Consider the following 25,829-nt stretch of genomic DNA (forward strand, 5'->3'; position numbering starts at 1 on the left):
CACAAGTGGGAAAGAATTTTCCTTTTAAGCAGAAGATACACAATGAGATGTTTGTTTCTTTTTCTCTGTTGCTGACTCAATGTGACTTAATTTGCTGATGCCAAATGTGTTTGTCATTCAAAAGTCAGGGTTGCTTTTTTGGGTTACACTTTATTTTAAGGTGTCAATGTTACAGTGTAATTATTATATATTTAAGTAATATTAAGCAATTACATGTACTTACTATAGGGTTAGGGTAGGATTAGGATTTGGTTGAGGGTTATTTGCGTGTAATTATGCATAATTTACTGTTATTACTATGGTAAGTACATGTGACATGTAACAAGGACACTGTAAAATAAAGTGTTACCCTTTTTTGAGTGCTTACTGTTTTGTGGAAATAATATACTCTAAAATAATATATTTTAGTATAGACTGATTGTAATATTTTTGGACAGTTAAATGCAATTAAATGAAGAATGTATTAGAATTTAAATGCAGTTAGCTGAAATGTAGTGCTTTTTTGACACACGTAAGTAGGACATATTAGTGTAATTTTATAATTACTTATTTGTCTTTGAAATATGGTTAAAGTGTGTTGAATGTACTGTCAAAAGAATTTATGTTGAACTAAAATATAATGTCATTAATGCCATTTTTTTGATTGTCAGGTACTTGAATGTATCTGTAAAATGTACATGTTTTGTACATTTAAAATACATTAACTCTAAATGTATTAGCAAACAACACACTACAGTTAAAATTATAATCAAGTACTTTAAATGCGCTGTAATATGTTAGTAGATTAAAAGATTATAAAGATGAATCAAAAGATTTTTGAAAACAAAATTATTTCAAATGCAACCTTTAATTGAAACTACAAAGTGCACTTTTTTAAAAGTGTAATTAAGTGTGTTAAGAAACAGTCATAAAAGTGGCCATTATTTCACTGATATATTACCTACAAGTACAGTTTTTTAAAAATACACACTTGGAACAAACATCACACAATGCCTCCAGTTTTATAAGCAAGGGAAACTTTAATCAGACTGGATTGGAAACGTCGCAAATCAAACATGACAGAAGTGGCCATTTGTTTGCTTTTGTGTGTGTGTGTGGGGGGGGGGGGGGGGGGGTCTTTACATTTAGACTTTAGGCCCACACCAAGAACGATAACTATGTTAGCGTCACACCAGCAGATGATATTGTTCTGTTTATTGTAAGTGTGCTGCAGTTTATGTCATCTGTCAACATAAGCTTGAGTGCTTTAAAGCAGGATGGATTCTGATTGGCTGTCAATGATTTTATTGTTCATTAGCTGAAAAAAAAAAAAACATTTTGAAAGTGATTCCAACAATGTCTATTTTATCATTATAGTTATTGTCCTTGGTGTGAACGGGCCTTTAAAACTCAGGACAGCATCAATATTTCACCAATAATTTACGATAATTGTTTTTACATTTATTATTAGTTATTATATATTAGTATTTATTGATTATTAGTTAATTTACCCCACCTGCCATCCCTAGCTGCTGTGTTCGAAATCGTCCCCTATACCCTCATTCACTATTCCTTGCATTAGTCCATTAATAAGTCCACTTGAGGGAGTGAATGAAAACAAGTGAGCAGATTGAGATACTTCACACTATCAGTCAAAATTCTATTATTTGTGTATCCGTTTGGAATTTGATCTAAATTATTGACTGTCCATACTCTGTAGTAAATGTTCGGATCTGATTTGCGTGTCATGTGTGGTGCTCATTTGTGTTGCAGAATATCTGCATGCTAATGACGTTTTGTTAGTAGCCATACGCCAAAAACAACAAGAGCAACATAAAGGGTTTTCAATGCAGATGTTTTTGCCTTTATTGAGATAGTATGCTAAAGACAGTAAGCCAAGTGGGAGAGAGAGGAGTTGCGGGTCACTAAAATCTCTAAGATCACGAGGCTGTTGGCTCCAATATATCCCTAAACTTGCTGTAATTCACATCCTAAAAAGCTGAGCAACTTTTTCGGTAAATAAGAAAAAAAATCCTGAACATGATTCATCCATTCAACTTCCTGAGTATGATGAATCCAGCATCCCACATTCTCCTATCATAGAATGTGGGATGCTGTATCTGGTGTTGCCAGCGGCTGCTGGACTGGTCTTTCGGTGAGATGTTACTCCACTCTTCCGCTTAGACTGCTTTCGACACTTTACAACTTCTTTAAACACATTTATGGGGAAACATTTGGTTAGATGTGATTTGGCACGGCAAGGTCGATCAGCTTATGTGTGTACACAAAAATTCTCAAACTCAAAATTTCCTAGTGACTGGTTACATCTAAGTTTTTCAATTGGCCCAAGTAAAATTCTGTAAATTATAAAGTTAAATGTACAGAATTTCACTTGGGACAACTGAAAAATGTAGATGTGACTAGTCACTAGAAAATTTTGAGTTGGGGGGGGGGGGGGGTAGAAATTTTATACAGTGTACTTGTGACTCTGGACGACAAAACCAGCCACATGGGTACATTTTATGAAATAAGCTGAATAAATGAAAAAAGCTTTGCATTGAGATAGTAGGAAATTTACAAAATATCTTCATGGAACATGATCTTTACTTAATATCCTAATGATTTTTGGCATAAAAGAGAAATCGATAATTTTGACCCATACAATGTATTGTTGGCTATTGCCACAAAGATACCCGTGCAACATGTGACTGGTTTTGTGGTCCATGTAGTTTTTTTACACACTTAACCAGTGTGTGACATGCAACTATGAATCTTCAAACACTGTTGATACTGGAGTATGCAGTCAACATGCAGGTATGAAGGTGCTGTTGTGGTGGGAAATTCAGTCATGTTTGACTCAGATGAATTGATAATTCATGTTGATTTTGTTTTCATATTTCATAGCTGCACATGCATATAACGAGTTCAGTCTAAAGGAATGCGTGTTTGAATATATAGGCTACGTGCGCAGGCGTGTAGTCTTTCTTTACAAACTGACCTCAACAAATTACTTTTCTGGCCTTAAAAATGTATAATACAAATTTATGATAAATGTATTTTCTTTTTTTTTTTTTTTTTTTTTTTGGTGTCTGCATATCCATGTGAACCAGAATCATTCTGGCAACGTGTTCACTACTCACTGCTCCTATGTGTGTGCACTAACTTGGATGAGTTATATGCAGAGGACAAATTCCGAGTATGGGAGCATACTTGTCCTTCACTTCACTTTAAGAGCACACTGTTTGTTTCCTACATTTCCAGTTGATCAGGACATGGTGGTCTGCTCTTATATTGGACCACTTCACTCTGCAAATGTATCTGTTTGCAGGTGCAATGCACCTGCCTCTTGTCATTTGTTATTTTATCATTCAGTCATGTGTCATTAAAAAAGGAGAACAAGTAGCCTACTGTATTGGCCACCCACTGTGTTGGAGATACATGTTGAATTAATATTAATGTATTTGCATTGGCAGAGCATGCAGCTATGACAAATATATCAGGTTTGTCTGAGCCAAACTTGTCTTTAGACAGTAAAACTTTACTAAAAGAAAGCGAATGTCCACGGAATGATTACACTTTTTATACCAGAATGTTTTATTTTCCCCAAGAAATCCTCTCAAAAGATCTTCATGAGATTCTACATACAGTATGTGGCCAGCTGGTATGCAAAGCATGTTGTTGTTTATGAAAGTGGTGGATAAGATTTTTCCAGTAAGATTTTGCTTTTTACGGTTCAAGGCATGTTTTTCCAGTCAAAGTATGTAAGCAGGCTTCTGCCCCAAAACATTACCATTACACAAAGAATGGTATCAAACCAAACAAGAGCAACTTCTCCCAATGAATCAGGAGCAGTTTGGTGATGATCCGTGCATTTTCCAGCATGATGAAGCTTCATGTCACAAGGTAGCAGTGATACTGAAATGGCCCGGAGATCATTACATGGAAATGTTTGAATCCGTGGCCAGGAAACTCTCTGTCTTAATCCCATCGGGGACCTGTTGCCAATCCTCAAAAGGCAAGTGGATAAGCAGAAGTCCACAAACTGTCAAACTCTGAGCACTAAAAAGAAAATGGATCGCCATCAGTCGGGTTTTGTCCCAAAAGCTGATATATCCAACATGTGTGTAGCCTACAGTAAACACACACACACACACACACACACACACACACACATTACAGCTCTGCACTCTCATGGAAAATACATTCACATTGTGTAAACCTGGAGAGATCACGCAGCTGTTTTGTCAGATCAATCAATTCTGGGACTGATTTCAGCAACTCTTATACATTCAGCACGCAAGTGACGCCATTTTCTCACGCAGTGGAACAGAAAACAGCAAAGAGGACACTATGGAAGCTTTGTTTCCGCCACTGAATAAAACATTTTAAAAGATAATTGCGACTTTTTATCTCACAATTGCGAGTTTACATCTCGCAATTCTGACTTCTCAGAATTGCGAGATATAAAGTCAGAATTGCGTGATATAAAGTCAGAATTCTGAGATATAAAGTCAGAATTGCGAGATATAAGGTCGCAATTGCGTCTTATAAAGTAAGAATTCTGACTTTTTTTCTCGCAATTGCGACTTTATATCACGCAATTCTGACTTTATATCTCAGAATTCTGACTTTATATCACGCAATTCTGACTTTATATCTCAGAATTCTGACTTTATATCACGCAATTCTGACTTTATAACACATAATTGCGAGTTTAGCCTATATCTCGCAATTCTGACATCTTTTCTCGGAATTGTGAGATATACAGTCCAATTCTAAGGGGGGGGGGCGGACTTTTTTTTTTACAGAATAGTTTATATCTCACAATTCTGACTTTATAACACGCAATTGCGACTTTAGGCTATATCATGCAATTCTGACTTTATATCTCCCAATTGCGTGATATAAAGTCAGAATTCTGAGATATAAAGTCAGAATTGCGTGATATAAAGTCGCAATTGCGAGAAAAAAAGTCAGAATTCTGACTTATAAGACGCAATTGTGACTATATCTCAGAATTCTGACTTTAGCCTATAACACGCAATTGTGACTTTATATCTCGCAATTCTGACTTTAAATCTCGCAATTCTTAGAAATAAAGTCAGAATTGCGAGATGTAATCTCGCAATTGTGAGATAAAAAGTCGCAATTCTCTTTTTTTTTGTGTGGCGGAAACAAGCTTCCATAGGACACAGACAACGCGCTGACAATGACAGATAAGGACAGAGGCTACTTATAATATTAAAACAAGGTCTGGCATGCCAAAAAAAAAAAAACACCCCCGTCACGGGAACGCGCATTTGAAGACATCGCCTTTAAACGGAAAACCGACACTAATTAGCATTCTTCTCATTCTACATCAAATTTTGGATTCATTAAAGTCCAGATATAATTAGAAATGTATCCGCATAATATAACACATTTTGTATTCTGTATGCGTATGGCAAATAAAATGTACTGAGGATTGGAGTAATGTAAGGCTATTTCAAATAAATGGTACCAATATAATGGAGCCAACTACTATTGTTACGGTTGTTGTTAGATCCGCTGTCTCTCTCTCTCTCGTATTGTGTGTGTGTGTGTGTGTGTAGTGTGCGTAGGCTACTGATTGTTTCGTGTGGGCGTTACCGCTGATTATCTGATTCTTATTAGCGCCAGCTGCATTTCATCAGCCAGCCTACTTGCCTTGTATTACGTCTTGTGTTTGTCAGCTCGTTGTTGGAGTTTCCCCGTGTCGTTTCCTGTTCTCCTCATGTGTTCGCTTTGCCCTTTTGAGTTCATCTTGTTGTGGTGATTCCTGTTTCCAGTCTTGTTGTGGACTCTGGATCATCACTCCGGGGAATTCTTCACTCTTATCATCATTCCAGGTTGCCCATCGAAGTCCCTGCGTCACCACTCTCCTGCTGTCTGCAGCGTGTTGGACTTATTGTTGTCATTCCCAATAAAGAGATATTTTACTTGCAACTTGCATCCATATACTTAACGTAAGTTACGTAACACCTATAACCTGCCAAATCTGGTTGAAAGGACAGGTACCAAAGTCCCTTAAAGACTAGCCTATAATTTTATAGTCTTAAGTAATACTAAGTTTTGCATTAGATGTAGTACCTATATTAGTATATTATAGATGTGTGTAGTATAGTGTGCAGGTGCTTTTCACAGCAAGCCAATCTTCCAGGAAATACACCCCCCTCATATCTCTCACTATGAAAGTGTCATATCCATGAAACTTGCCCCCACTTAACCACATCAGCCCTACTTTTAAGCCAAGTGGATAAACTTATTCACCTGAACTAAACTTATTGGGAGCATACACAAAATGTATTGTAATCAAGTGCTGAACACCATCACAAGAACCAACAAAAAATAATAATAAAAAAGAAATATATCAATAATAAAATCAATATTCAAGCAGTAATATAAATGTAACTAATAAAATGGGTAAAACTTTACAATAAGGTCTCATTTGCTAACATTAGTTAATGTATTAACTAACATGATCTAACAGTGAGCAATACAATACTTATTAATCTTTGTTCATGTTAGTTCACAACTAATGTTAACAAATACAACTTTTGATTTTAATAATGTATTAGTAAATATAAAAAAAATGAGATGAACTAAGATTAATAAATGCTGTAGAAGTATTGTTCATGCGAATAATGAGTAAATAATAAATCAAATACTGTCAAAACTACAGCACATATTTCCAACAAGGCTTGCAATGTTAGAAAAGTGAAAGAAAGAAAAATCCCAGGATACGGAAAAAAAACTTTTTAAAAAATCCTTCTGACAGACAAACAAACAAATCAATAAATGCAAGCGGACTAAGATGCAGGTAATAAATCAAATGTTACAGCAAGGGACACCATTACTTGCATACTCCTCATTCACAGGAGGCCTCTGTACACATTCATGGTGTTCCACCTTTGACAGCCGTCACAGCAAACCCGGGAAAACAGGGACGTGTACATATGTTTTGAATTATAGGATATCTCTGGTGATCTCTGCTAATATTCTTACTGTTCCTTTGATTTTTGGAAGTTCTCATCAACATAATGTTGTTCTGAATACAGTTAGAATTTTCTACATCACGTTGTACAATGGAAGGTAAGAAATCAAACATTACTAATCATGCCTTTATTAGTAGATGCTGTCTGATGATGCACAACATTTTTGTAATTAAAAAAAAATATCAGAAAAAAAAATCCTTTTAATTTTTTACATTTTGCAATGTAAATAAATTCCCCATTGCGCTTCATCCTGGTCCTGCATCCCACAGTAAAAGCACAGGTGGTTTAGATCATCTGTTAAAACAAACAGTAGCCTATTCAACAAATATGTTCAGACTAGCACCTTCCATTGCACAATAGGCTACTAATCTTATAGTTGCATATAAAACCAACAACACTAAGTGATTGAAAGTGGTGGTGAGCAAAAAGGAAACAGGTCATATTCTCTGAAGACTGGGAAGTGACTCAGCTTGTCCACTGCTTCTGTGAAGTGGCCGGATTTATTACCTCACACACTGTAAAATGTTCCGGCAAACGGAAGAGAACTTAAATAAGCAGAACAGCACAAGGAATGCATGGTCTATGATTTCTCCCTCTCTCTCTCTAATGTATAGATAGTTTTTTTTTTCTGTTGGGTCTGTTTTGCGGCTCAATCAATAATGATGTGGTTCAATACAGTCAATTGGTTGTGATTGGCACAAAACACTGCAGTAGGTTTTACGAACCAATCATGTACCAGTCCTCAGGGTGAGAGTGGGACATGCCCATAATTGGTAAGTGGTGGTTGATTGAGTGATACTGTTGAGTGATGACTGTTTTTGAATCCAGTAACGTCGTTAACTTATAATGGCAACCCCGACCTCAACCGTGTGGAAATATTTCAACCAGACCGAAGACAAAACTAAAGTTCGTTGTGATATTTGTAAACGTTGTTTAAAATTCAACAGTTCAACGTCTTGCATGTTTATGAAATGCAAAAACGTCAATAAAACTGGTAATGTTGCAATCAGTCATTAAATATACTTTTTTATTTCATATAGGCATTCTTAGAGGTGATTTTTGTTTCTTGTCTGTGTTGATTAATTTTTCAATATTAAACATTTTAATAATGACCTTTACTTATTTGTATACAAAATTAGACGTTTTCTACAGAAGAGCTTTGATATCTATAATTTCCAGGTAATGTATGTTATCATGTGTTATCCCTAAATAAGACATGAAAAGACAAGTGCTGTGTAAATAGGCCTATAGTGTTGTACTTCTAAAAACTGAAGGGAGTAAATTAAGTGTATAACAAAAACTATGTAATGCTTTGTGTGCTTGTCAATTCTTATATATGCATCCTTGTTTCCTTTCCTCTTACCTCCATCCCCTTAGGATGCGAGGATGGAACATTAACATTAGTGAAATGGCATGTACTCACTCTATATGAAGTTCATTTTCTATTATTAAATGACAAGTGCATTAAAAACTATTAATAAACAACAGTTATTATTGGAAATAATATAACTAATATTTTTCAATGTTAAACAAAAAAAGATAAAAAATAAAGTTAAACATGCTTAAGTTAAAGTTCATAGCTTCACTACATTAAAATTATATAAAATAATATACAAAATAAATAGATAAATATATGGGGTGCCATTTGTAAAGCGGCTCACGCTGAAAATAACAGCAACATTTTGTCACATTTAGCTTCAACAATGTTTAAAAAACTGGTATGAATTTTTGACGGTCACTTTTTAGCACATTTACAACAATATTTGTCAACGTAGAGATATTTTAAATCTTAATATTAAATGTTACACCTAAATGTTAAATGTTAAATCTAAATGCTAAATCTAAATCTAAATGTTAAATCTAAATCTAAATGTTAAATCTAAATGTTAAATCTAAATGTTAAATCTAAATATTAAATATAAATCTAAATATTAAATATAAATGTTAAATCTAAATGTTAAATCTAAATGTTAAATCTAAATCTAAATGTTAAATCTAAATCTAAATGTTAAATCTAAATCTAAATATTAAATCTAAATCTAAATGTTAAATCTAAATCTAAATGTTAAATCTAAATCTAAATGCTAAATCTAAATATTAAATCTAAATCTAAATGTTAAATCTAAATGTTAAATCTAAATCTAAATGTTAAATCTAAATGTTAAATCTAAATCTAAATGTTAAATCTAAATCTAAATGTTAAATCTAAATGTTGAATCTATATCTAAATGTTAAATCTAAATGTCAAATCTAAATCTAAATGTTAAATCTAAATGTTAAATCTAAATCTAAATGTTAAATCTAAATCTAAATGTTAAATCTAAATGTTAAATCTAAATCTAAATGTTAAATCTAAATCTAAATGTTGAATCTAAATCCGATTACCGCCATTTTGAATTTGCATATTTGTTAAATATTTAGTTTCACCTGAAACATTTAGATTCAACATTTAGATTTAGATTTAACATTTAGATTTAACATTTAGATTTAGATTTAACATTTAGATTTAACATTTAGATTTAACATTTAGATTTAACATTTAGATTTAGATTTAACATTTAGATTTAACATTTAGATTTAATATTTAGATTTAATATTTAGATTTAACATTAAGATTTAGATTTAACATTTAGATTTAGATTTAATATTTAGATTTAACATTTAGATTTAGATTTAATATTTAGATTTAACATTTAGATTTAGATTTAATATTTAGATTTAACATTTAGATTAAGATTTAGATTTAATATTTAGATTTAACATTAAGATTTAGATTTAGATTTAACATTTAGATTTAGATTTAACATTTAGATTTAGATTTAACATTTAGATTTAGATTTAACATTTAGATTTAGATTTAACATTTAGATTTAGATTTAACATTTAGATTTAGATTTAACATTTAGATTTAACATTTAACATTTAGGTGTAACATTTAATATTTAAATTTAACTATTTAAAATATTTCTAAGTTGACAAATATTGTTGTAAATGTGGTATAAAAAGTGACCGTCAAAAATTCATACCAGTTTTTTAAACATTGTTTGAAGCTAAATGTGACAAAATGTTGCTGTTATTTTCAGTGTGAGCCGCTTTACAAACGGCGCCCCATATAAATACACTGTCTAAAACAAGTCTGCTTTTACAAGTTTAATGATTAATACTAACATATTGCACACTTAAATATGATTTGAAGAAGCTGAGATGTGAAAAGGAGGGGGATTTATAAGGTTTAGTTGATTAAACATTTTAGTATAGTATAGGAAACATTTGTATCCTCGCTCTTGACTCCTCAGGAAGCCTCCTCGTTCCTAGCCCTCCTCCCGGTGAATTTAGATGTCCTACATGAGAGCGGAGCTCGATCGGTTTCAGGGTCGTAGGGCGTAGGACATACGAGCAAGAAGTGAGGAAACGAGGAAGCAAGCATATGAGACGCACCTTCTGAATCCTGACCCTATTTTAATTCAAAGTAAATGGAGTCGAGGAGTCGATTCCACCGACTCAAAAATTAGGAGTCGGGAGTCGGAGTCGACTCCAAAAAAACCGGAACCGAACACCCCTTCACGGTTGACGTCACAGGAAAATTCTAAGTTCGCAGTGCGCATGTCGGGGTCAGAAAGTTCATCCCATCCCATTGAATTGTGTGTTAACCAGATAATTTCTCGTCAAGAAAAAATGCCTTATTTGTTGCGTCGTGGACTGTGAAAATCACACCAGTTGTGGAGTCAATTTTTTCCGGATTCCTGCAGGATCTCATCCGTTTAAAAAAAAAAAAAAAATAGACGACAGCTGTTCAGATCTATTTTTATACAGTCTATGGTTCAGATACTGCTGCTATCTGCTAAGTAGCATGACACAGGTCACAATTAATGCCAGAGATCGAACTTCACCTAACTATTAAACCAGTCTACAGTTTACAGAAAACATTTGTTTACTTACCAGGGCTTAACTACCGTTGTTATCACAATAACTGTCAATAACACAATAACACTACAAACACGAGCATCTTAGATCGTAGCATTGTCCCAGTCTGCCCGTTTATTATATAAAAAATACACATACTTAACAATGTTAAATTAAAAAAAAAGTACTGTTCGACAGAACTGCTTGGTTTGTTACCACAGTTATCTGCGGGGTTCCTCGGCGATGAAGTTCCACATTTGCGGCTATCCAACACGAAAATGCATGCAGCAAATAAGCGTTCACAATATTTTCTTCAGATAACTCCAAATTTCTCCCACACACTGGACTTGATTTTTGATGACTGTCGACAACTTTACAATCTCCACTAGCTATTCTTCTCTTCAACTCCTCAGCATCCATCTCGACGACTGCAAGCAGGTCGCGCGCGCGGTATAAAAGTGAAAGATCCTGGGAGGGCGTGGCGCGTGGACAAATAAACTGATGTGGATTTTAAATTATTTTATCAACTTGAAATACAGGCAATCAGGTATATTTTTGTAGACGTGTTCCTAAAAATCTGAATATATTTTTACGTTTGCATGTGATTGTTTTAAACCCGTGTTTAGACCATAGACTGTAAAAAAATATGGACGTAGTGTCCGTGACGTCACCCGTAGGTTTCTGAAGAGCATTTTTGAAGCCTAAAGTGGGCGGAGCCGGCCGTCGCCATCTTGGCCTTGCGTCACTCCCGGATAACAGAAAATAGACAAACAGGCGGGGCGTGAGTGAGGCTGAGGAGCCTGGCTATCTGAAATCACCTAGCTCGACGTGATCGAGTTAGCTGATGATGTAAAGCCAATTAAACGTTCCTATTTTTGCCCTTCGAAATATTATAATAGTTAAAAGACATGGCTACAAGTGAGACTGTGTATTACTTCGAGAGTGTTTGTGTGTGACAGTGATTTATGTGCATACATGTCCGTCACTCTTTCATTGTCCGTCACTCTTTCATGGTCCGTCAGCGCGGCATTGCTCAAGTTCGTAGAGAGCTTATTCAGTCCATTTTAAATTCTGATGTTGGCCGTCTCTCAAATGGGTTATGGTTTAACCGTTAAACCATAGATATATTGCCTATGAAGTGCAAGTAAATGCGCTAGAAAATCCGCGCTCATTCACGGACGGAGAAAGCGCCGACGCCCGCATGATTTCATCTGACGGTAACTTAAATAAGCATATTAAAATCCATCTGTTCTATGGGAGCAGAACGAACGAGCATTTATTGACGTTTTAAATTTGAAAACCCCAAAAAGCAACGAAATTGTCAGACATCCATTAGTGCATGTTCACAGAGGAAAACAACTGAAATACAGCGCTGGTTGTTCTCTGAACGATAACGACGGAATCCAAAGACGTGGGCTTTGTAACGTTACCCAAGAATTAAATTGTATGAAATAATAATCCCGAAAAAAAGCACAAACACTGCAGAGATGGTAAGTTCAGCAGCTAACATTGCTGAGGTGAAGTGACGGCTAGTAACAGCAGACAAACGGCTAGCACTGACAGCGGCAATCCATCTGTCACTCAAGTGGCTTGGCCACACCCTTAAATTTAAATATTAATCAACTAAACGGACGAGTTATAAAATAATTCACCCCCCTCACAGTTGTTATGAAGGGCAAAATTAGCTGTATAGACCAAATCCACATACAGACACCAGGCTTTAAACACGTTTTTTTCTGCTGTAAAATTTGGCATTTTAACATGGGGGAGATACAGATTTGACTCACTTCTGACAACAGCCTCAAGCGGCCAGTCAACGAATTGCAGTTTAATTCACTTCCGTGTTGGTTTCAAGAGAGAGACGGGGAGGTTGCCGCTTGGTTTAGACCTATGGTTTAGACCCTTCCCCCGTGTCCGACGGTCCGACACACTTTGGATATTTTTCACCCGTTTGAGCAAAATTTGCGGGTCACTCGTCCGAACCCGTGCAGGACTCTACTCAGGCAGACAATCGCCATTAGCTAAAACAAGTTTATTATGGTTCTGTTCCCGTTCCTGCAAAGACAGTGCATATATATGCCGGTCTATTAGCCGCACCATTTTTCTGACCCCATGCTGCGCGCGCACCCAACCTAGGCGTTCGATGTTTACAAACATTGAAGGGGTCTATGGTGCTCCATATTTATTTTTTCTTGTTGTTCTTGTTGCTTATGGAAACGACAGGTCTAGCTACTCGCTTGTCATTGGTCAGCTGTCAAAAAGGCGCTTGACGTAGGGCGTTCTTTTCAGAAAAGTTGAACTTTTTTCAACTTAAAAAGACGCTCTGAGCTGCCGAAAAGTGATGGTCCGCCGAAAATTGATTGCCGTCCGCGGGAGCGCGCACGCGGCGTGTTAAAGCCCTTAAAGCCGTATCGCCTAGTTTCTTTACGACTACAGCTGCTTTTATGTGGATCAAACAGACATAACGCGCACATAAACATCCGCTTATGTCCGTGGTAATAGTGATGCCTAAAAGTGATTGAAGCCTCTAAAGGTTATTTCTGCCGTGAAACTTGATTTCATTCAGAAGAATTATGTTTAACAGATTATAACTCACCTAGTAGCCTACTTTTTACTTCTTAAAATACATTTAGATGGCCAGTACAACCATTACTCACATAGCACTTTTAACCTCTTGAAATACCTGTAAATTGCCAGTAACCATTACAATGCAGTATTTTACCTGCCAAAAAGTGATTGTAGCCTCTACTTATTGACTGAAAGGTTATTTCTGCCCTGAAATTAGTTGATTATATTCATCAGGGTAATATCTGACAGATTATAACTCACACAGCACTTTTTACCTCTTGAAATACCTGTAAATTGCCAGTACAAACCATTACAATGCAGTATTTTACCTGCCAAAAAGTGATTGTTGCCTCTACTTATTGACTGAAAGGTTATTTCTGCCCTGAAATTAGTTGATTATATTCATCAGGGTAATATCTGACAGATTATAACTCACTGAATTGATCGGAATAATGACTCTGATTCTGTTATTGCCTGTTTTTTACAGTGAAATATCTGTATAAAGTGCTACAGAAATATAGCTGTCTTAACTCAACCCAGGTTTTATTTATGAAACACATTTAACACCATTAGAATGGACCAGAGTGCTGTCCATAAATAGTAAATAACTCTAAAATACATAGAAACATATAATTTCATCAAAACATGACACCAAGAACCACAGTTCTCAGACCTGTCAAACGCCAAAATCTTGATATAATAAATTCAAAAATTCATAAAACATTCATAAAATTCTTGAACCTGATGTGTGAATGTGTGTGGTTTGCATACAATCTATTATAGTGTAAAAGATTTTATGGTCAGCCTGACTTGTGAATGTTTATGTTAAGTTTGCATCACTGATTCTGTTATTTTCCTTGAGAAATATATCTTGACTTCAGTGTTATGGCTTGACTTGATGATGTTCAGTGGCTAAAAGATTGTGTGTGTGTGTGTGTGTGTGTGTGTGTGTGTGTGTGTGTGTGTGTGTGTGTGTGTGTGTGTGTGTGTGTGTGTGTGTGTGTGCAGGGTCGTGAGGCAGAAATTTCATCTATTTATCTATGGTGGTACAGATTTCAGTGGCATGCTTTGCACGTGAATGTGTTCTTCCTCTTTTTGAAGGGCCTCTTGGCACAGCTCCTGTGGTACCACCGTGTGCAAATGTCACAGCTAATCTGGATTTGACAAAAGAGGAAACAAAAAATTATGGTGAAATAGTTATACGATAGTGTTAGCAATGGTTGCAAATTACTCAACTTACAAAGCAGGCCATCATGCCTTACAACTAAAATAACTCTTGTTTAGCAAGACCATACTGTAGAATTTAAAAATAATGTTTAGTGGATATTTGATTATCATACTTTTTAAGCCAAACCTGAGAAGACATGTAAAACATGAGCAGTTACCCAGTGAGTGTCACCATCCTGCTCCCCACAAAGATGACACAGGTCAGTTAAGTCATCTACAAAAACAAATGGGTAATACTTTTAATTTTCTTTAAGCCAATTATAACCAATGTTTGTCTGAGTAAATAATACAATAGTTACATAATTTGGTAATTTTAAAATATGTACAGCAAATACATGTTTCCAACCAGTCTAAATTGACATAACATGATGATTATGTAATGAAATTCTATAACTTACATTAAATGATATGTACAATAATTTTAAGAGACACCTGTATTCTCAAGGAGAGAGACCGCAATCTGCTGTCTTGTGGTGTTTGTAGCAGAGTTAGCAAATGCCAGTGGAAAGCCACCCAAGATGCACTCAGCAAACTGTGAACAAAATATGCAAGAATTGATTTGTCGTGGGAAAGAACATGATGAACCAGCCATTGCAGGGATATGAACTGTAGCAATAGTATTTATTTGTGGGAACGTTTAAAGTCACCCAAAGCATGTAAAGGTGAATGTCTGGTAATTCACATTAACTTTTGCTATACCTTCTTACATCATATACAGTATATTGACTGATATAAAAGGACCTATCTTCTGAATCCCACTCTATGCTGTACCTTAAAGGTGGTATCAGTGATTTCAGGCCCAAAAATATTTTTATCACATTCATCTATTCTTTGCTAACGATCCGCTAGCTGCCCGCCCCATAAGCATGCAGTCAAAAAAACGCGTCTCTGTAGGCAGCCTAGGCTCTGAGATCTGCACACAAAAACAAATGGTTTAGCCAAACACTCAAAACCAAAACAAATAGTGTTCCAACCAATCACCGACAGGGGGAGGGTGTTGTGAGGTTTTGTGCTCGACTGCTCGTGCACGGCTGCACGCAGAGTCAGAGCACAAAACCTCACAACACAAAACCGTAGGCCTACGTAATATGTAAACTTTTATTACTGAAATGCTGGAAAGTATTTACAAGAACAATATTTCATCGCAGCTCCACCTCAGCGAACATAAATGGTAAAGAGATGAAAGCAGTTAGTTAAGTTATACCTTAAGAGTCTTCGTATCGGGCTAAGATACAACTTTATCGGGAAACCCAGCCCTGTTTGTGTTATGCATTTATTAAATGATACAATTTTTTTTACCTTATCACTGTTGCAAGTCTATATGAATATAATTCTGAATTTTAATACATCCAGACAGTGTTCAGTTAGGCTAATTTGAGTGTTTTCGTGCAAAGAATAAAATTGTCATTACACTGATTGTTGTTAGAATTTTAATTATTCAGCTTAAGGTGTAACTTAAGAACGACGTAGCGTTAAAGGAGAAGTTCACTTTTAAAAAAACTTTTGCTGATAATTTACTCACCCCCATGTCATCCAAGATGTCCATGTCTTTCTTTCTTCAGTCGAAAAGAAATTAAGGTTTTTGATGAAAACATTCCTGGATTTTTTCACATATTATGGATTCCATTGGGACCCAAACGGTTCAAGGTCCAGATGACAGTTTCAGTGCAGCTTCAAAGGGCTTTAAACGATACCAGACCATGAATAAGGTTCTTATCTAGCGAAACGATCGGTCATTTCAAAAATAAATAAAAAAGTTTAAGTTTTATAAGCACAAATGTTCGCCTTGCTCTGTTCTGTGATGCGCGTTCGTGACGTCACGTAATACGCAATTACGTTGAATAGGTCACGCTTGAAAAATTGAAGAAAATGTTCTTTTTGGCTTTTTAATATTAAAACGTACTCGGTTACTAACGTAACCTCGGTTCTCTCTAGAAGAGGGAACGAGTATTGCGTAAGTAGCTTACGCATCGGGGAAAGTCTTCTTTCTTCGAGATCTGAAGCCAAAAAATTATCCTTAATTTTGTATTCATTGTCAACGCAGTGCAGCAGCCGACAGACCTAGGCAGGCTGTATAAGCGTGCTCATTGGCTGCTCGGCTGCAACTGCTTAAGCCTATCGGTGAGCGCTATGAACGCGGCAACCAATGAGGGCGCTTCGCGCCCTCCGCGCCCTTCTAACCGTCAGAATGGGCGTGGCCAGCGTGTATATATTCAGCGCTCACAGGCTAAAATTCTGGTTTTCGCAGTCTGAAGCGCAAAAGCTCGTGGCGCGACACGGCAGGTTACGCAATACTCGTTCCCTCTTCTAGAGAGAACCGAGGTTACGTTAGTAACCGAGTACGTTCTCTTACGAGAGGTTCTCTCGTATTGCGTAAGTAGCTTACGCATCGGGAACCCTTTGTCAACGCCGTGTGCGCCGAGCATCCAGCCCATGAATCCCAGGGGAACCGGGGAAAACACTCTGCTGGAAAATGTGGCCGGTCGAGAGACGGGCCAGCGTAGTACATGCACTTCATGCAGCATATGAAATAGAGCGGCGCGGCCGGTCTATAAACATAGCAGTACAACAGTAGGGCCGGCGGAGCGAGCCCAAACAGTACATAAGCACTCATAAGGGTAGGAGAAAACGACATAGTCGGTCTCACATGAAGAGAAAAATTCCCACGCGGCAGAGAACAATGCGGGCGGCCAGCAGCGCGGGCCAGCACCGATCACAGCGCGTAACGGGAAATAGGAAACAGAACGGATCAGCCGGTCTGAGTCAACACTTCACCCTGAGTAGTTACCAGAATAGTGCCAGCATATGAACGTAGTCTGCACACGGGAGCTGGGCAGAGCATACATGTCACTTATACTGACAATATTTTTGCCTGTAGGGCAGGAACTTCCAGGTTATAAAACCTCACGAATGTAGACGGGGAGGCCCAGCCCGCCGCCATACAAATGTCGTGGATAGAAATTCCGCTGGACCAGGCCCACGACGAGGCCATGCCTCTAGTGGAATGGGCTCTGATGCCCAGAGGGCACTGCAGGTGTTTGGAGGCATAAGCTGCTGCTATCGCGTCCACTATCCACCTGGACAAGCTCTGCTTCGAGGCGGCAAGACCCTTGGTGCGTCCGCCGAAGGAAACAAAGAGCTGCTCTGAACGCCTGAAAGCGGCGGAGCGCGTGATGTAAACTCTCAGCGCCCGGACAGGGCATAGGAGGTTATCACTGTCCCCACCATCGGATGCTGGCAGAGCCGAGAGGGAAATAACTTGTGCCCTAAACGGGGTTCCAATCGCTTTGGGGATGTAACCGTGCCTCGGTCTGAGAATGACTTTCGAGTCATTCGGCCCGAACTCGAGACATGCAGGGCTAACAGATAGCGCGTGCAAATCACCCACTCGTTTGACTGAAGACAAAGCTATCAGAAAAACGGTTTTAAGCGACAGATACCTTAGATCCGCGGATTCAAGCGGTTCAAAGGGAAAAGCCTTTAGGGCCGCCAGGACCAAGGACAGATCCCACGAGGGAACCGAGGGGGGCCGCGGGGGGTTCATCCGTCTAGCTCCTCTGAGGAAGCGGATAATGAGCTCATTCCTTCCCATTGCCCGGCCGAGCGTCGTCTCAGCGAACGCTGTAATAGCGGCCACATATACTTTGAGCGTGGAAGGGGATCTGCCCTTTTCCAACAGCTCTTGCAAGAAGGAGAGCACCCGCGGAACCCCGCATGCGCGCGGATCCAGGTTTTGAGTAGCGCACCATTTAGAAAACACCGACCATTTAGACGCGTAGAGCCGTCTCGTGGAGGGGGCTCTGGACTGCGTGATCGTGTTCACGACCCCTTCTGACAGGTCAACGGGTATCCGTTGATCACCCATGCATGCAGCGACCAGCGCTCTGGATGGGGATGCCAGATCGATCCAGCGGCTTGGGAGAGGAGATCCTTTCTCACCGGGATCGGCCATGGGGGTGAGTGCGACAGCCTCACTAGCTCTGGGTACCAAGTTTGGTTTTCCCATCGCGGGGCTATAAGCAGCACTGAGTGGTGCGTTTCTCTGATCCTCGAAATGACCTGTGGCAACAGGGAGATTGGAGGAAAAGCATACAGCGGGAGGCTGGGCCATGTCTGGGACAGCGCGTCCTCGCTCTTCGAGTAAAACTTCGGGCATTGAGCATTGTCTTTCGACGCAAAGAGGTCGATTTCCGCTCTGCCGAATAGGCGCCAGAGAAACTGGACTGTCTGGGGGTGCAGAGACCATGGATCTGACACCGCCCTGTCGGTTCACATAGGATACCACGGACATGTTGTCCGAGCGGACTAGCACATGGTGATCCCGTATGAATGGGAGGAAGCGCCTGAGCGCGTTCTCGACCGCTATCATCTCCAAACAGTTTATGTGGAGGCATCTTTCCCGGTCTGACCATAGGCCAAAAGCCGGTTTGCCCTCGAACAGAGCGCCCCAGCCTGAGGTGGAAGCGTCCGTCGAGATAACTTTGCGGTGTGAGATAGCTCCCATTGTCACTCCCCGCTGGTACCAGTCGGCCGCTAACCAGGGCTTCAGAGCTGAAACGCAGCTCTGAGTCACTCTGATGCGAATACCGCCGGAAGCCCATGCTCTGTGAGGCACTCGGGCATTCAGCCAGCGTTGTAGCGGGCGCATTCGTAAAAGACCCAGCCGAAGCACTGCTGCGGCTGAGGCCATGCAACCCAGTAGCCTCTGAAATGTTTTGAGAGGTACGGTGCTGCCCGGCCGGAGGGACGCGGCCAGGCGTCGAATGCAGCGCGCGCGCTGTGTCGACAGGCGGGCCGTCATCGCTACAGTGTCCAGATCCAAACCCAGAAAAGAGGTTGATTGACTGGGCACGAGCGAGCTCTTGGTCCAGTTGACCGTAAGCCCCAGGCTGTCCAGATGGCTTAAAAGCACTGTTCTGTGGGCGATGAGTTCGGCCTCTGACTGTGCTAGGATCAGCCAGTCGTCCAAGTAGTTCAGAATTCGCATTCCCCGACCCCTCAGGGGAGCGAGAGCCGTGTCCATGCACTTCGTGAATGTGCGAGGTGCCAAAGACAGGCCGAACGGCAGGACGGTGTACTGATATACCTGACCGTCGAAGGCGAATCTCAAGAATGGCCTGTGACGGGGTATTATCTGGATCTGAAAATATGCGTCTTTCAGATCGAGAGATATAAACCAGTCCCTCGGGCGAATTTGCGCGAGGATTTGTCTGGTTGTGAGCATTTTGAACGGTCTTTTCATAAGAGCCTTGTTCAAACGTCTCAGATCTAGAATTGGTCTGAGAGCTCCGTCCTTCTTGGGAACCAGGAAATAACGGCTGTAAAAGCCCGACTCGCTCATGGAAGGGGAAACCGGTTCTATTGCCCTTTTGCACAGAAGTGTGGCTATTTCTGCTCGAAGTAGATGTGCTACTTCCCCATTCACTCTGGTCTCGACGCGCGCTTGAAAGCGCGGAGGGCGGCGAGCGAACTGCAGAGTATAGCCTCGTTTTACTGTGCTCAGCACCCATTCTGACGCGCCTGGAATAGCTTCCCACGCTTTCGCGTGTGCGGCCAGGGGCAGAATAGCCTCCGGGCTCTGATCGCCGCTGATCGCGGGCTCGAGAGCTCGAAACGGAGGGGCGGGCGTGATGCGCGCGCTCTTGGTGCTTAGATACGGCGGGTCGCTCACAGCGGTGACCGGCCGTTTTACACACAGCGTCCCGGTGGTCTTTGACGGGGAACATACAGTGTGAAGCATGACGCTCGAAGGCGGCGTCGGGGGCAAAGTACGAGAGCGGATGTGTGAGCGCGTAGAAGCGGGCACAGCATCCGTGTTTATAACCTGACCGGTACAGAGGGGTTGTGTAACAGAGCGGGCAGTGGGTAGGTGTGGGCACAGCGGGGTGGACACATGACCTACTTTTGACACTCGAGCGGCTTGTGCCAGCTTTATGCGAGTGGGCTCTGTGAGAGACACGGGGTTTACAGTGCTTGTGTGCAGAGGTGAACACAGATAAGTGGGCACATTTACTGCATTTGAAACACTTACAGCGCGAGGCGCGCGACCAGGCATAATACTCTCTTTGAGATTTCTCTGGGTCGCCGTGAAAACGGCGGTTGTGTGCAGGCGAGAGGGTGAGTTCACCGGCTCGTTGGCTGCAAAATGAGTGTCTGCAGTAACCGTGGCAACGGGGACTGACAGAGCTTGAAGCTTTGACGACGGTCCGGCCGCGGCGGGACCTAATCGTCGCTTCTCTCCTCGGGCTAGGAGGATTTTGGAGGCTCAGGCTTCACCGCGATCCTCTGCCGGGGTCCCCGGGGAGGCGGCGGTCTAGCGCGGCTGGTCGAGCGAGAGCGAGGGCGGCCGCCCTGTCGTCGCTGTGAGGACGGAGGTCGAGCTGGACGCTGGGCAGAGCTTTGTGCAGGCTGGTCCGAAGGACGGCGTGCAGCGGGTCTGGAGCGTCGAGGCAGAAACAAATTCATTGCCTCAGAAGTCTTTTTCACCTCCGAAAAGCGGTCGACGATCCCGCTAACCGCTGGGCCGAACAGGCCGGTGGGGGAGAGGGGGGCGTTGAGAAACACCGCGCGCTCAGACTCCCTCATGTCCGCGAGCGTGAGCCAGAGATGCCTCTCTGTAACTGACAGAGAGGCCATGCACCTTCCAATGGCCTGGGCAGCGGATTTCGTGGCGCGAAGGGAAAGGTCCGTCGCGCTCCTCAAATCCGTAAGGGAAGCAGGCTCCGAGCGCTTCTCGTCCAGATCACGGAGGAGGTTAGCCTGGAGAATCTGCAGTACTGCCATAGAGTGTAGTGCTGATGCGGCCTGCCCCGCGGCGGCGAAAGCGCGGCCGACGAGGGCTGAAGTGGTCCTGCATGCTTTGGACGGGAGGGCAGCCTTTGAGCGCCAACGAGAGGGCGGGCAAAGGTGCGCTGCGACCGTCTCCTCCACAGGGGGGATGGAATTATACCCCTTCTCAGCGGCGCCGTCAACCTGTGAGAGCGTCGATGAGGCATGTGAAGACACTCTCGCGGAGAATGGAGCATTCCACGACTTCGAGAGCTCGCTGTGAAGCTCCGGCAGGAAGGGTGCTTTTCTGGACGCCGGCTGTCGGCGGCGGTGGTGAAGGAAGCAGCCGTCGAGTCTGTTCGGGGCCGGTTCTTCCGGGGAAGACCAGTCAAGGCCCAGCTGTTCGACAGCTCGCGTAAGGAGGCGTAAAAGCTCCGCGTCCTCGCCCGCTCGAGATCGGCCTGAATCCTGGACTGACGAGGAGGCAGTGGACCACTCCTCACTGTCAGAGGCCAGGAGAGAACAGCTGTCCGCGGCGCGTTCACCAAAGTCATCCGCCTCATCCCCAGAAGCGGCGGAGGCGCGGGCGAGAGCCGGCGGCTGCGCGGCCGAGAGGGGGGGCGGGGAAGGCGAGGGAGAAGCTCGAGGGAGAGACTCCGGCGAGCTTCTGTGCGCCTGGTTGGTCTCCGGCGGTCGCTGTGAGCGGCGCTTCTTCTTGCGCGGCCCAGCAGGGACGGGCGGGGAGACATGCTGATCGAAAACTTCAAGCCGAGCCCGCAGGGTCGACATTGGAAGTTCCTCGCACTCGGGGCAGCCGCCCGTGGAGAGTGCGGTGGCGGCGTGATCGCGGCCCAGGCAGAGAGCGCAGATGAGATGGCGGTCTCCGTCGCTGAGCGTGGCGTGGCACGAGCCGCAAGAAAAACGGGGCATTTTTAGAAAAACGCCCCGTGCTCTTTTAGAGAAGAGGGTGTGTTGCAGTAGGCGAACACACAGCAGTGAAAAAGGATATGACGCCGGATAGCGTAGCAGGCACGGAAGGCTGAAGGCGGCGAAGGCGGCCGGCTTCTTCAGGCGCTGTCCTAGGCTTGCTGGTCGCTGGTTTCAACGGCGGCGGCTTCTCCAGATCCAGCGATGCGAAGAGCTTCGCTGAAGACAAGAAAATCAGAATTTTAGCCTGTGAGCGCTGAATATATACACGCTGGCCACGCCCATTCTGACGGTTAGAAGGGCGCGGAGGGCGCGAAGCGCCCTCATTGGTTGCCGCGTTCATAGCGCTCACCGATAGGCTTAAGCAGTTGCAGCCGAGCAGCCAATGAGCACGCTTATACAGCCTGCCTAGGTCTGTCGGCTGCTGCACTGCGTTGACAATGAATACAAAATTAAGGATAATTTTTTGGCTTCAGATCTCGAAGAAAGAAGACTTTCCCCGATGCGTAAGCTACTTACGCAATACGAGAGAACCTCTCGTAAGAGAACACCCAGGATGCGCACACGAAATGGGCATTTTAAACGATAAACTGACACAAATACATTTGAAAATGTGTATATGGTCCTCCTTCCGCACATTTGTAAACACATCAAACTTGACCTTTTCAACGTAATTACGTATTACGTGACGTCACGAACGCGCATCACAGAACAGAGCAAGGCGAACATTTGTGCTTATAAAACTTAAACTTTTTTATTTATTTTTGAAATGACCGATCGTTTCGCTAGATAAGACCCTTATTCATCGTCTGGTATCGTTTAAAGCCCTTTGAAGCTGCACTGAAACTGTCATCTGGACCTTGAACCGTTTGGGTCCCAATGGAATCCATAATATGTGGAAAAATCCAGGAATGTTTTCATCAAAAACCTTAATTTCTTTTCGACTGAAGAAAGAAAGACATGGACATCTTGGATGACATGGGGGTGAGTAAATTATCAGCAAAAGTTTTTTTAAAAGTGAACTTCTCCTTTAAGAAGGTTTCGGGAAACCCAGGCCAGTGACCAACTATTGCTGGAAAACACTAGTGTCACCTTGTGCAACTCACCTTGTCCAGCAAAACTTTAAGTTCCTCTGACGAGAAGCTTGGTGCCCTTTTTTTGACACCTCCAGTATGCTTCGTCGGCACACAAAGCTGCATGGAGTGGCATATGCTGGGTACCATATTTCAACAATAACACATCAGAAAATGTTGTAATGCTTGATTTCGTTTAAGAATGAAAATATCTATACCTCTACGTGCTTGTTTTTTTTTTGAGAACTTGTGAAATAATAAAGTAATGACACCTCCAGCTTAGTGGGCACGTAAAGTTGCATGTTCTGGACAACATAGGCTATTTCAACAATAACACATCAGAAAATTTTGTAATGCTTGATTTCGTTTACGAATTAAATTATCTATACATCTACGTGCTTGTTTTTTGAGAACTTGTGAAATAATAAAGTAATGACAACTCCAGTATGCTTCGTGTGCACATAAAGTTGCATGGAAAGGTATGTTCAGGGTACCATGTTTCAATAATAACACATCAGAAAATGTTGTAATGCCTAATTTCGTTTAAGAATGAAAATATCTATACCTCTACGTGCTTGTTTTTTTTAGAACTTGTGAAATAAAGTAACACCTCCAGTATGCTTTGTCGACACATAAAGTTGCAATGGTGGGGCACGTTCTGGGTATCATACTTCAACAATACCTCAGAAAATGTTGGATCAGAAAATGGATTAATGACTGTGTCTCTGTGTATATATATAGTAGACTGGAGTAATGGATAACTTCTAATAAAGAACAGAAATTACATTACATTAAATCTCAGTTGCAAACATAATGTCACGTTTCTCCATACTTTTAAAAGACATTTAGCAAGAAATGGAACTTACATACAAAATAAGTACACCATTTATAGAGGCAGACCAGATAATCTTTTCAGGAGTATTTATTTTCACTGTTTCACAAAAATGCTTCCCGATCCACAGGCTCATAATTCACGTACAACTGTTTCTTTAAGAAATAGCCTACGGCCAAAAGCACCGAGGGGGAAGGGTTAACAACCATAATTTAATAAATCCTTATCTTGAGCAAAATAAGCAAGCTGACATTCAGTACAACCTGTGTCTTCTGTTTAGAATACATATAAATGTCATTTACGTATTTTAGTTTGTCAAGAGATTTAAAGCACCGTTTTTGAAGAGTGCGCATGTGCGAACGTGCTCTACTATGCAAGAAGCCTAGCTATGACTGAATCTGTAAATAAAGCAAAATAACTGAGAAAAATGAGAAATAGTCTTCAGATGCCATGTATAATTTATAGCAAAACAAAACATCTAGCGTTAATTCGATCTCAAACAGATTCATTAAAACAAGTTATTACACCACCACGTGCGCGACGTCATAAACCAACGTAACTGTTAGTTGAACGACCACTTAGCGACCATACAGTTTCGGAAAACAGTCGTGACTAGCTAGTTGATTTCTTCAACGAGAAAGTTAAGCAGCGAGTTACGTTGTACGGGAAACGCACCCCTGACAGTTTTCATCATACAATGTGAACAATTGCACAGTAGCAGATGAAATATGAAATATAGGCTACTTCACGCACGGACATAAATCTTTCCCAAAAGTCATGCACTTCAGGAGTGGTCAGTTGTCCACGATAAATAGTCTATAATCTAGCATTTTTGTTCTAGTTGTGTGCGCGCTGGCTTTATTTAAATTCCAAATAAAAAGTTCAAGATCAACTATCCTTTGAAGTCAGCTAAGAATGATTAAAAACATAAATAAACTCACTTTGCAGTTCGAAGCTCTTAGTCTTTCGGGAAAAATTAGATTTTTCAGTGCTTGAAAAACCAGGTGGGAAAGTTCCATCCTTTTTATAAGATAGTATCTCCTGGAATTGAGTGGGATTCATGTCGACAAAAGTTCGTAGGCTAAAGACGAAATAATTTCAGAATGAAATCAGAATTGGCGCCAATCGGTCAATTGGAAAAAAAAAAAAAAAATTCATATGGCAACCAGGTGAACCATGATTGGTTCAGTTCATATAGGCCCACACAAATGTACACATGTGATTGCAGCTCCGCCACACACACACACACACACACACACACACACACATATATATGTATGTATATACATATACATATATGTATATACATACATTCCTAGGGCTTCTACGTATCCCTTTTCGAACAGGTTGATTATTATGCTAAAACTTGTTTATTTATTTGTATGGATATTTCATACGCATTGCTGTCTTTTTTAATTTTATTATTATTATTATTAAGTGTGCTTGCTGAAAGCGCACACTTATTGTTCTTCTTAAGTTTTCTTATTATTATTATTATTATTATTATTATTATTATTCCCGGGAGAAAAATTTTGGCCA

General features: G+C 41.0%; 1 protein-coding gene across 1 annotated transcript; it reads right to left on the reverse strand.

Annotated features, from left to right (window-relative positions):
- Positions 1-13,983: 13,983 nt before the first annotated feature.
- LOC308695039 (uncharacterized protein) lies at positions 13,984-25,453 on the reverse strand. The gene is made up of 5 exons (XM_081372952.1): positions 25,232-25,453; positions 23,492-23,597; positions 15,123-15,222; positions 14,849-14,904; positions 13,984-14,617 (listed from the first exon to the last, which is right to left on the reverse strand). The coding sequence occupies exons 2-5, from the start codon at positions 23,582-23,584 to the stop codon at positions 14,519-14,521; spliced, it is 348 nt and encodes a 115-aa protein (XP_081229078.1). The 5' UTR covers positions 23,585-23,597; positions 25,232-25,453; the 3' UTR covers positions 13,984-14,518.
- Between the last annotated feature and the right edge of the window lie 376 nt (positions 25,454-25,829).

This window comes from Scardinius erythrophthalmus (genome assembly GCF_964197995.2).
Source record: "Scardinius erythrophthalmus genome assembly, chromosome: 8".
NCBI lineage: Eukaryota > Metazoa > Chordata > Actinopteri > Cypriniformes > Leuciscidae > Scardinius > Scardinius erythrophthalmus.

What these genes read in the sequence shown, in the direction of transcription:
- LOC308695039 (XM_081372952.1), bottom strand. Translation starts at nt 23,584, where the DNA reads ATGCAGCTTTGTGTGCCGACGAAGCATACTGGAGGTGTCAAAAAAAGG. An exon ending in CTCTCTCCTTGAGAATACAG is followed by an intron (nt 14,905 to 15,122) that starts GTGTCTCTTAAA and finishes TTGTTTTTGTAG; the next exon opens with ATGACTTAACTGACCTGTGT. An exon ending in AGGATGGTGACACTCACTGG is followed by an intron (nt 14,618 to 14,848) that starts GTAACTGCTCAT and finishes TGTCAAATCCAG; the next exon opens with ATTAGCTGTGACATTTGCAC.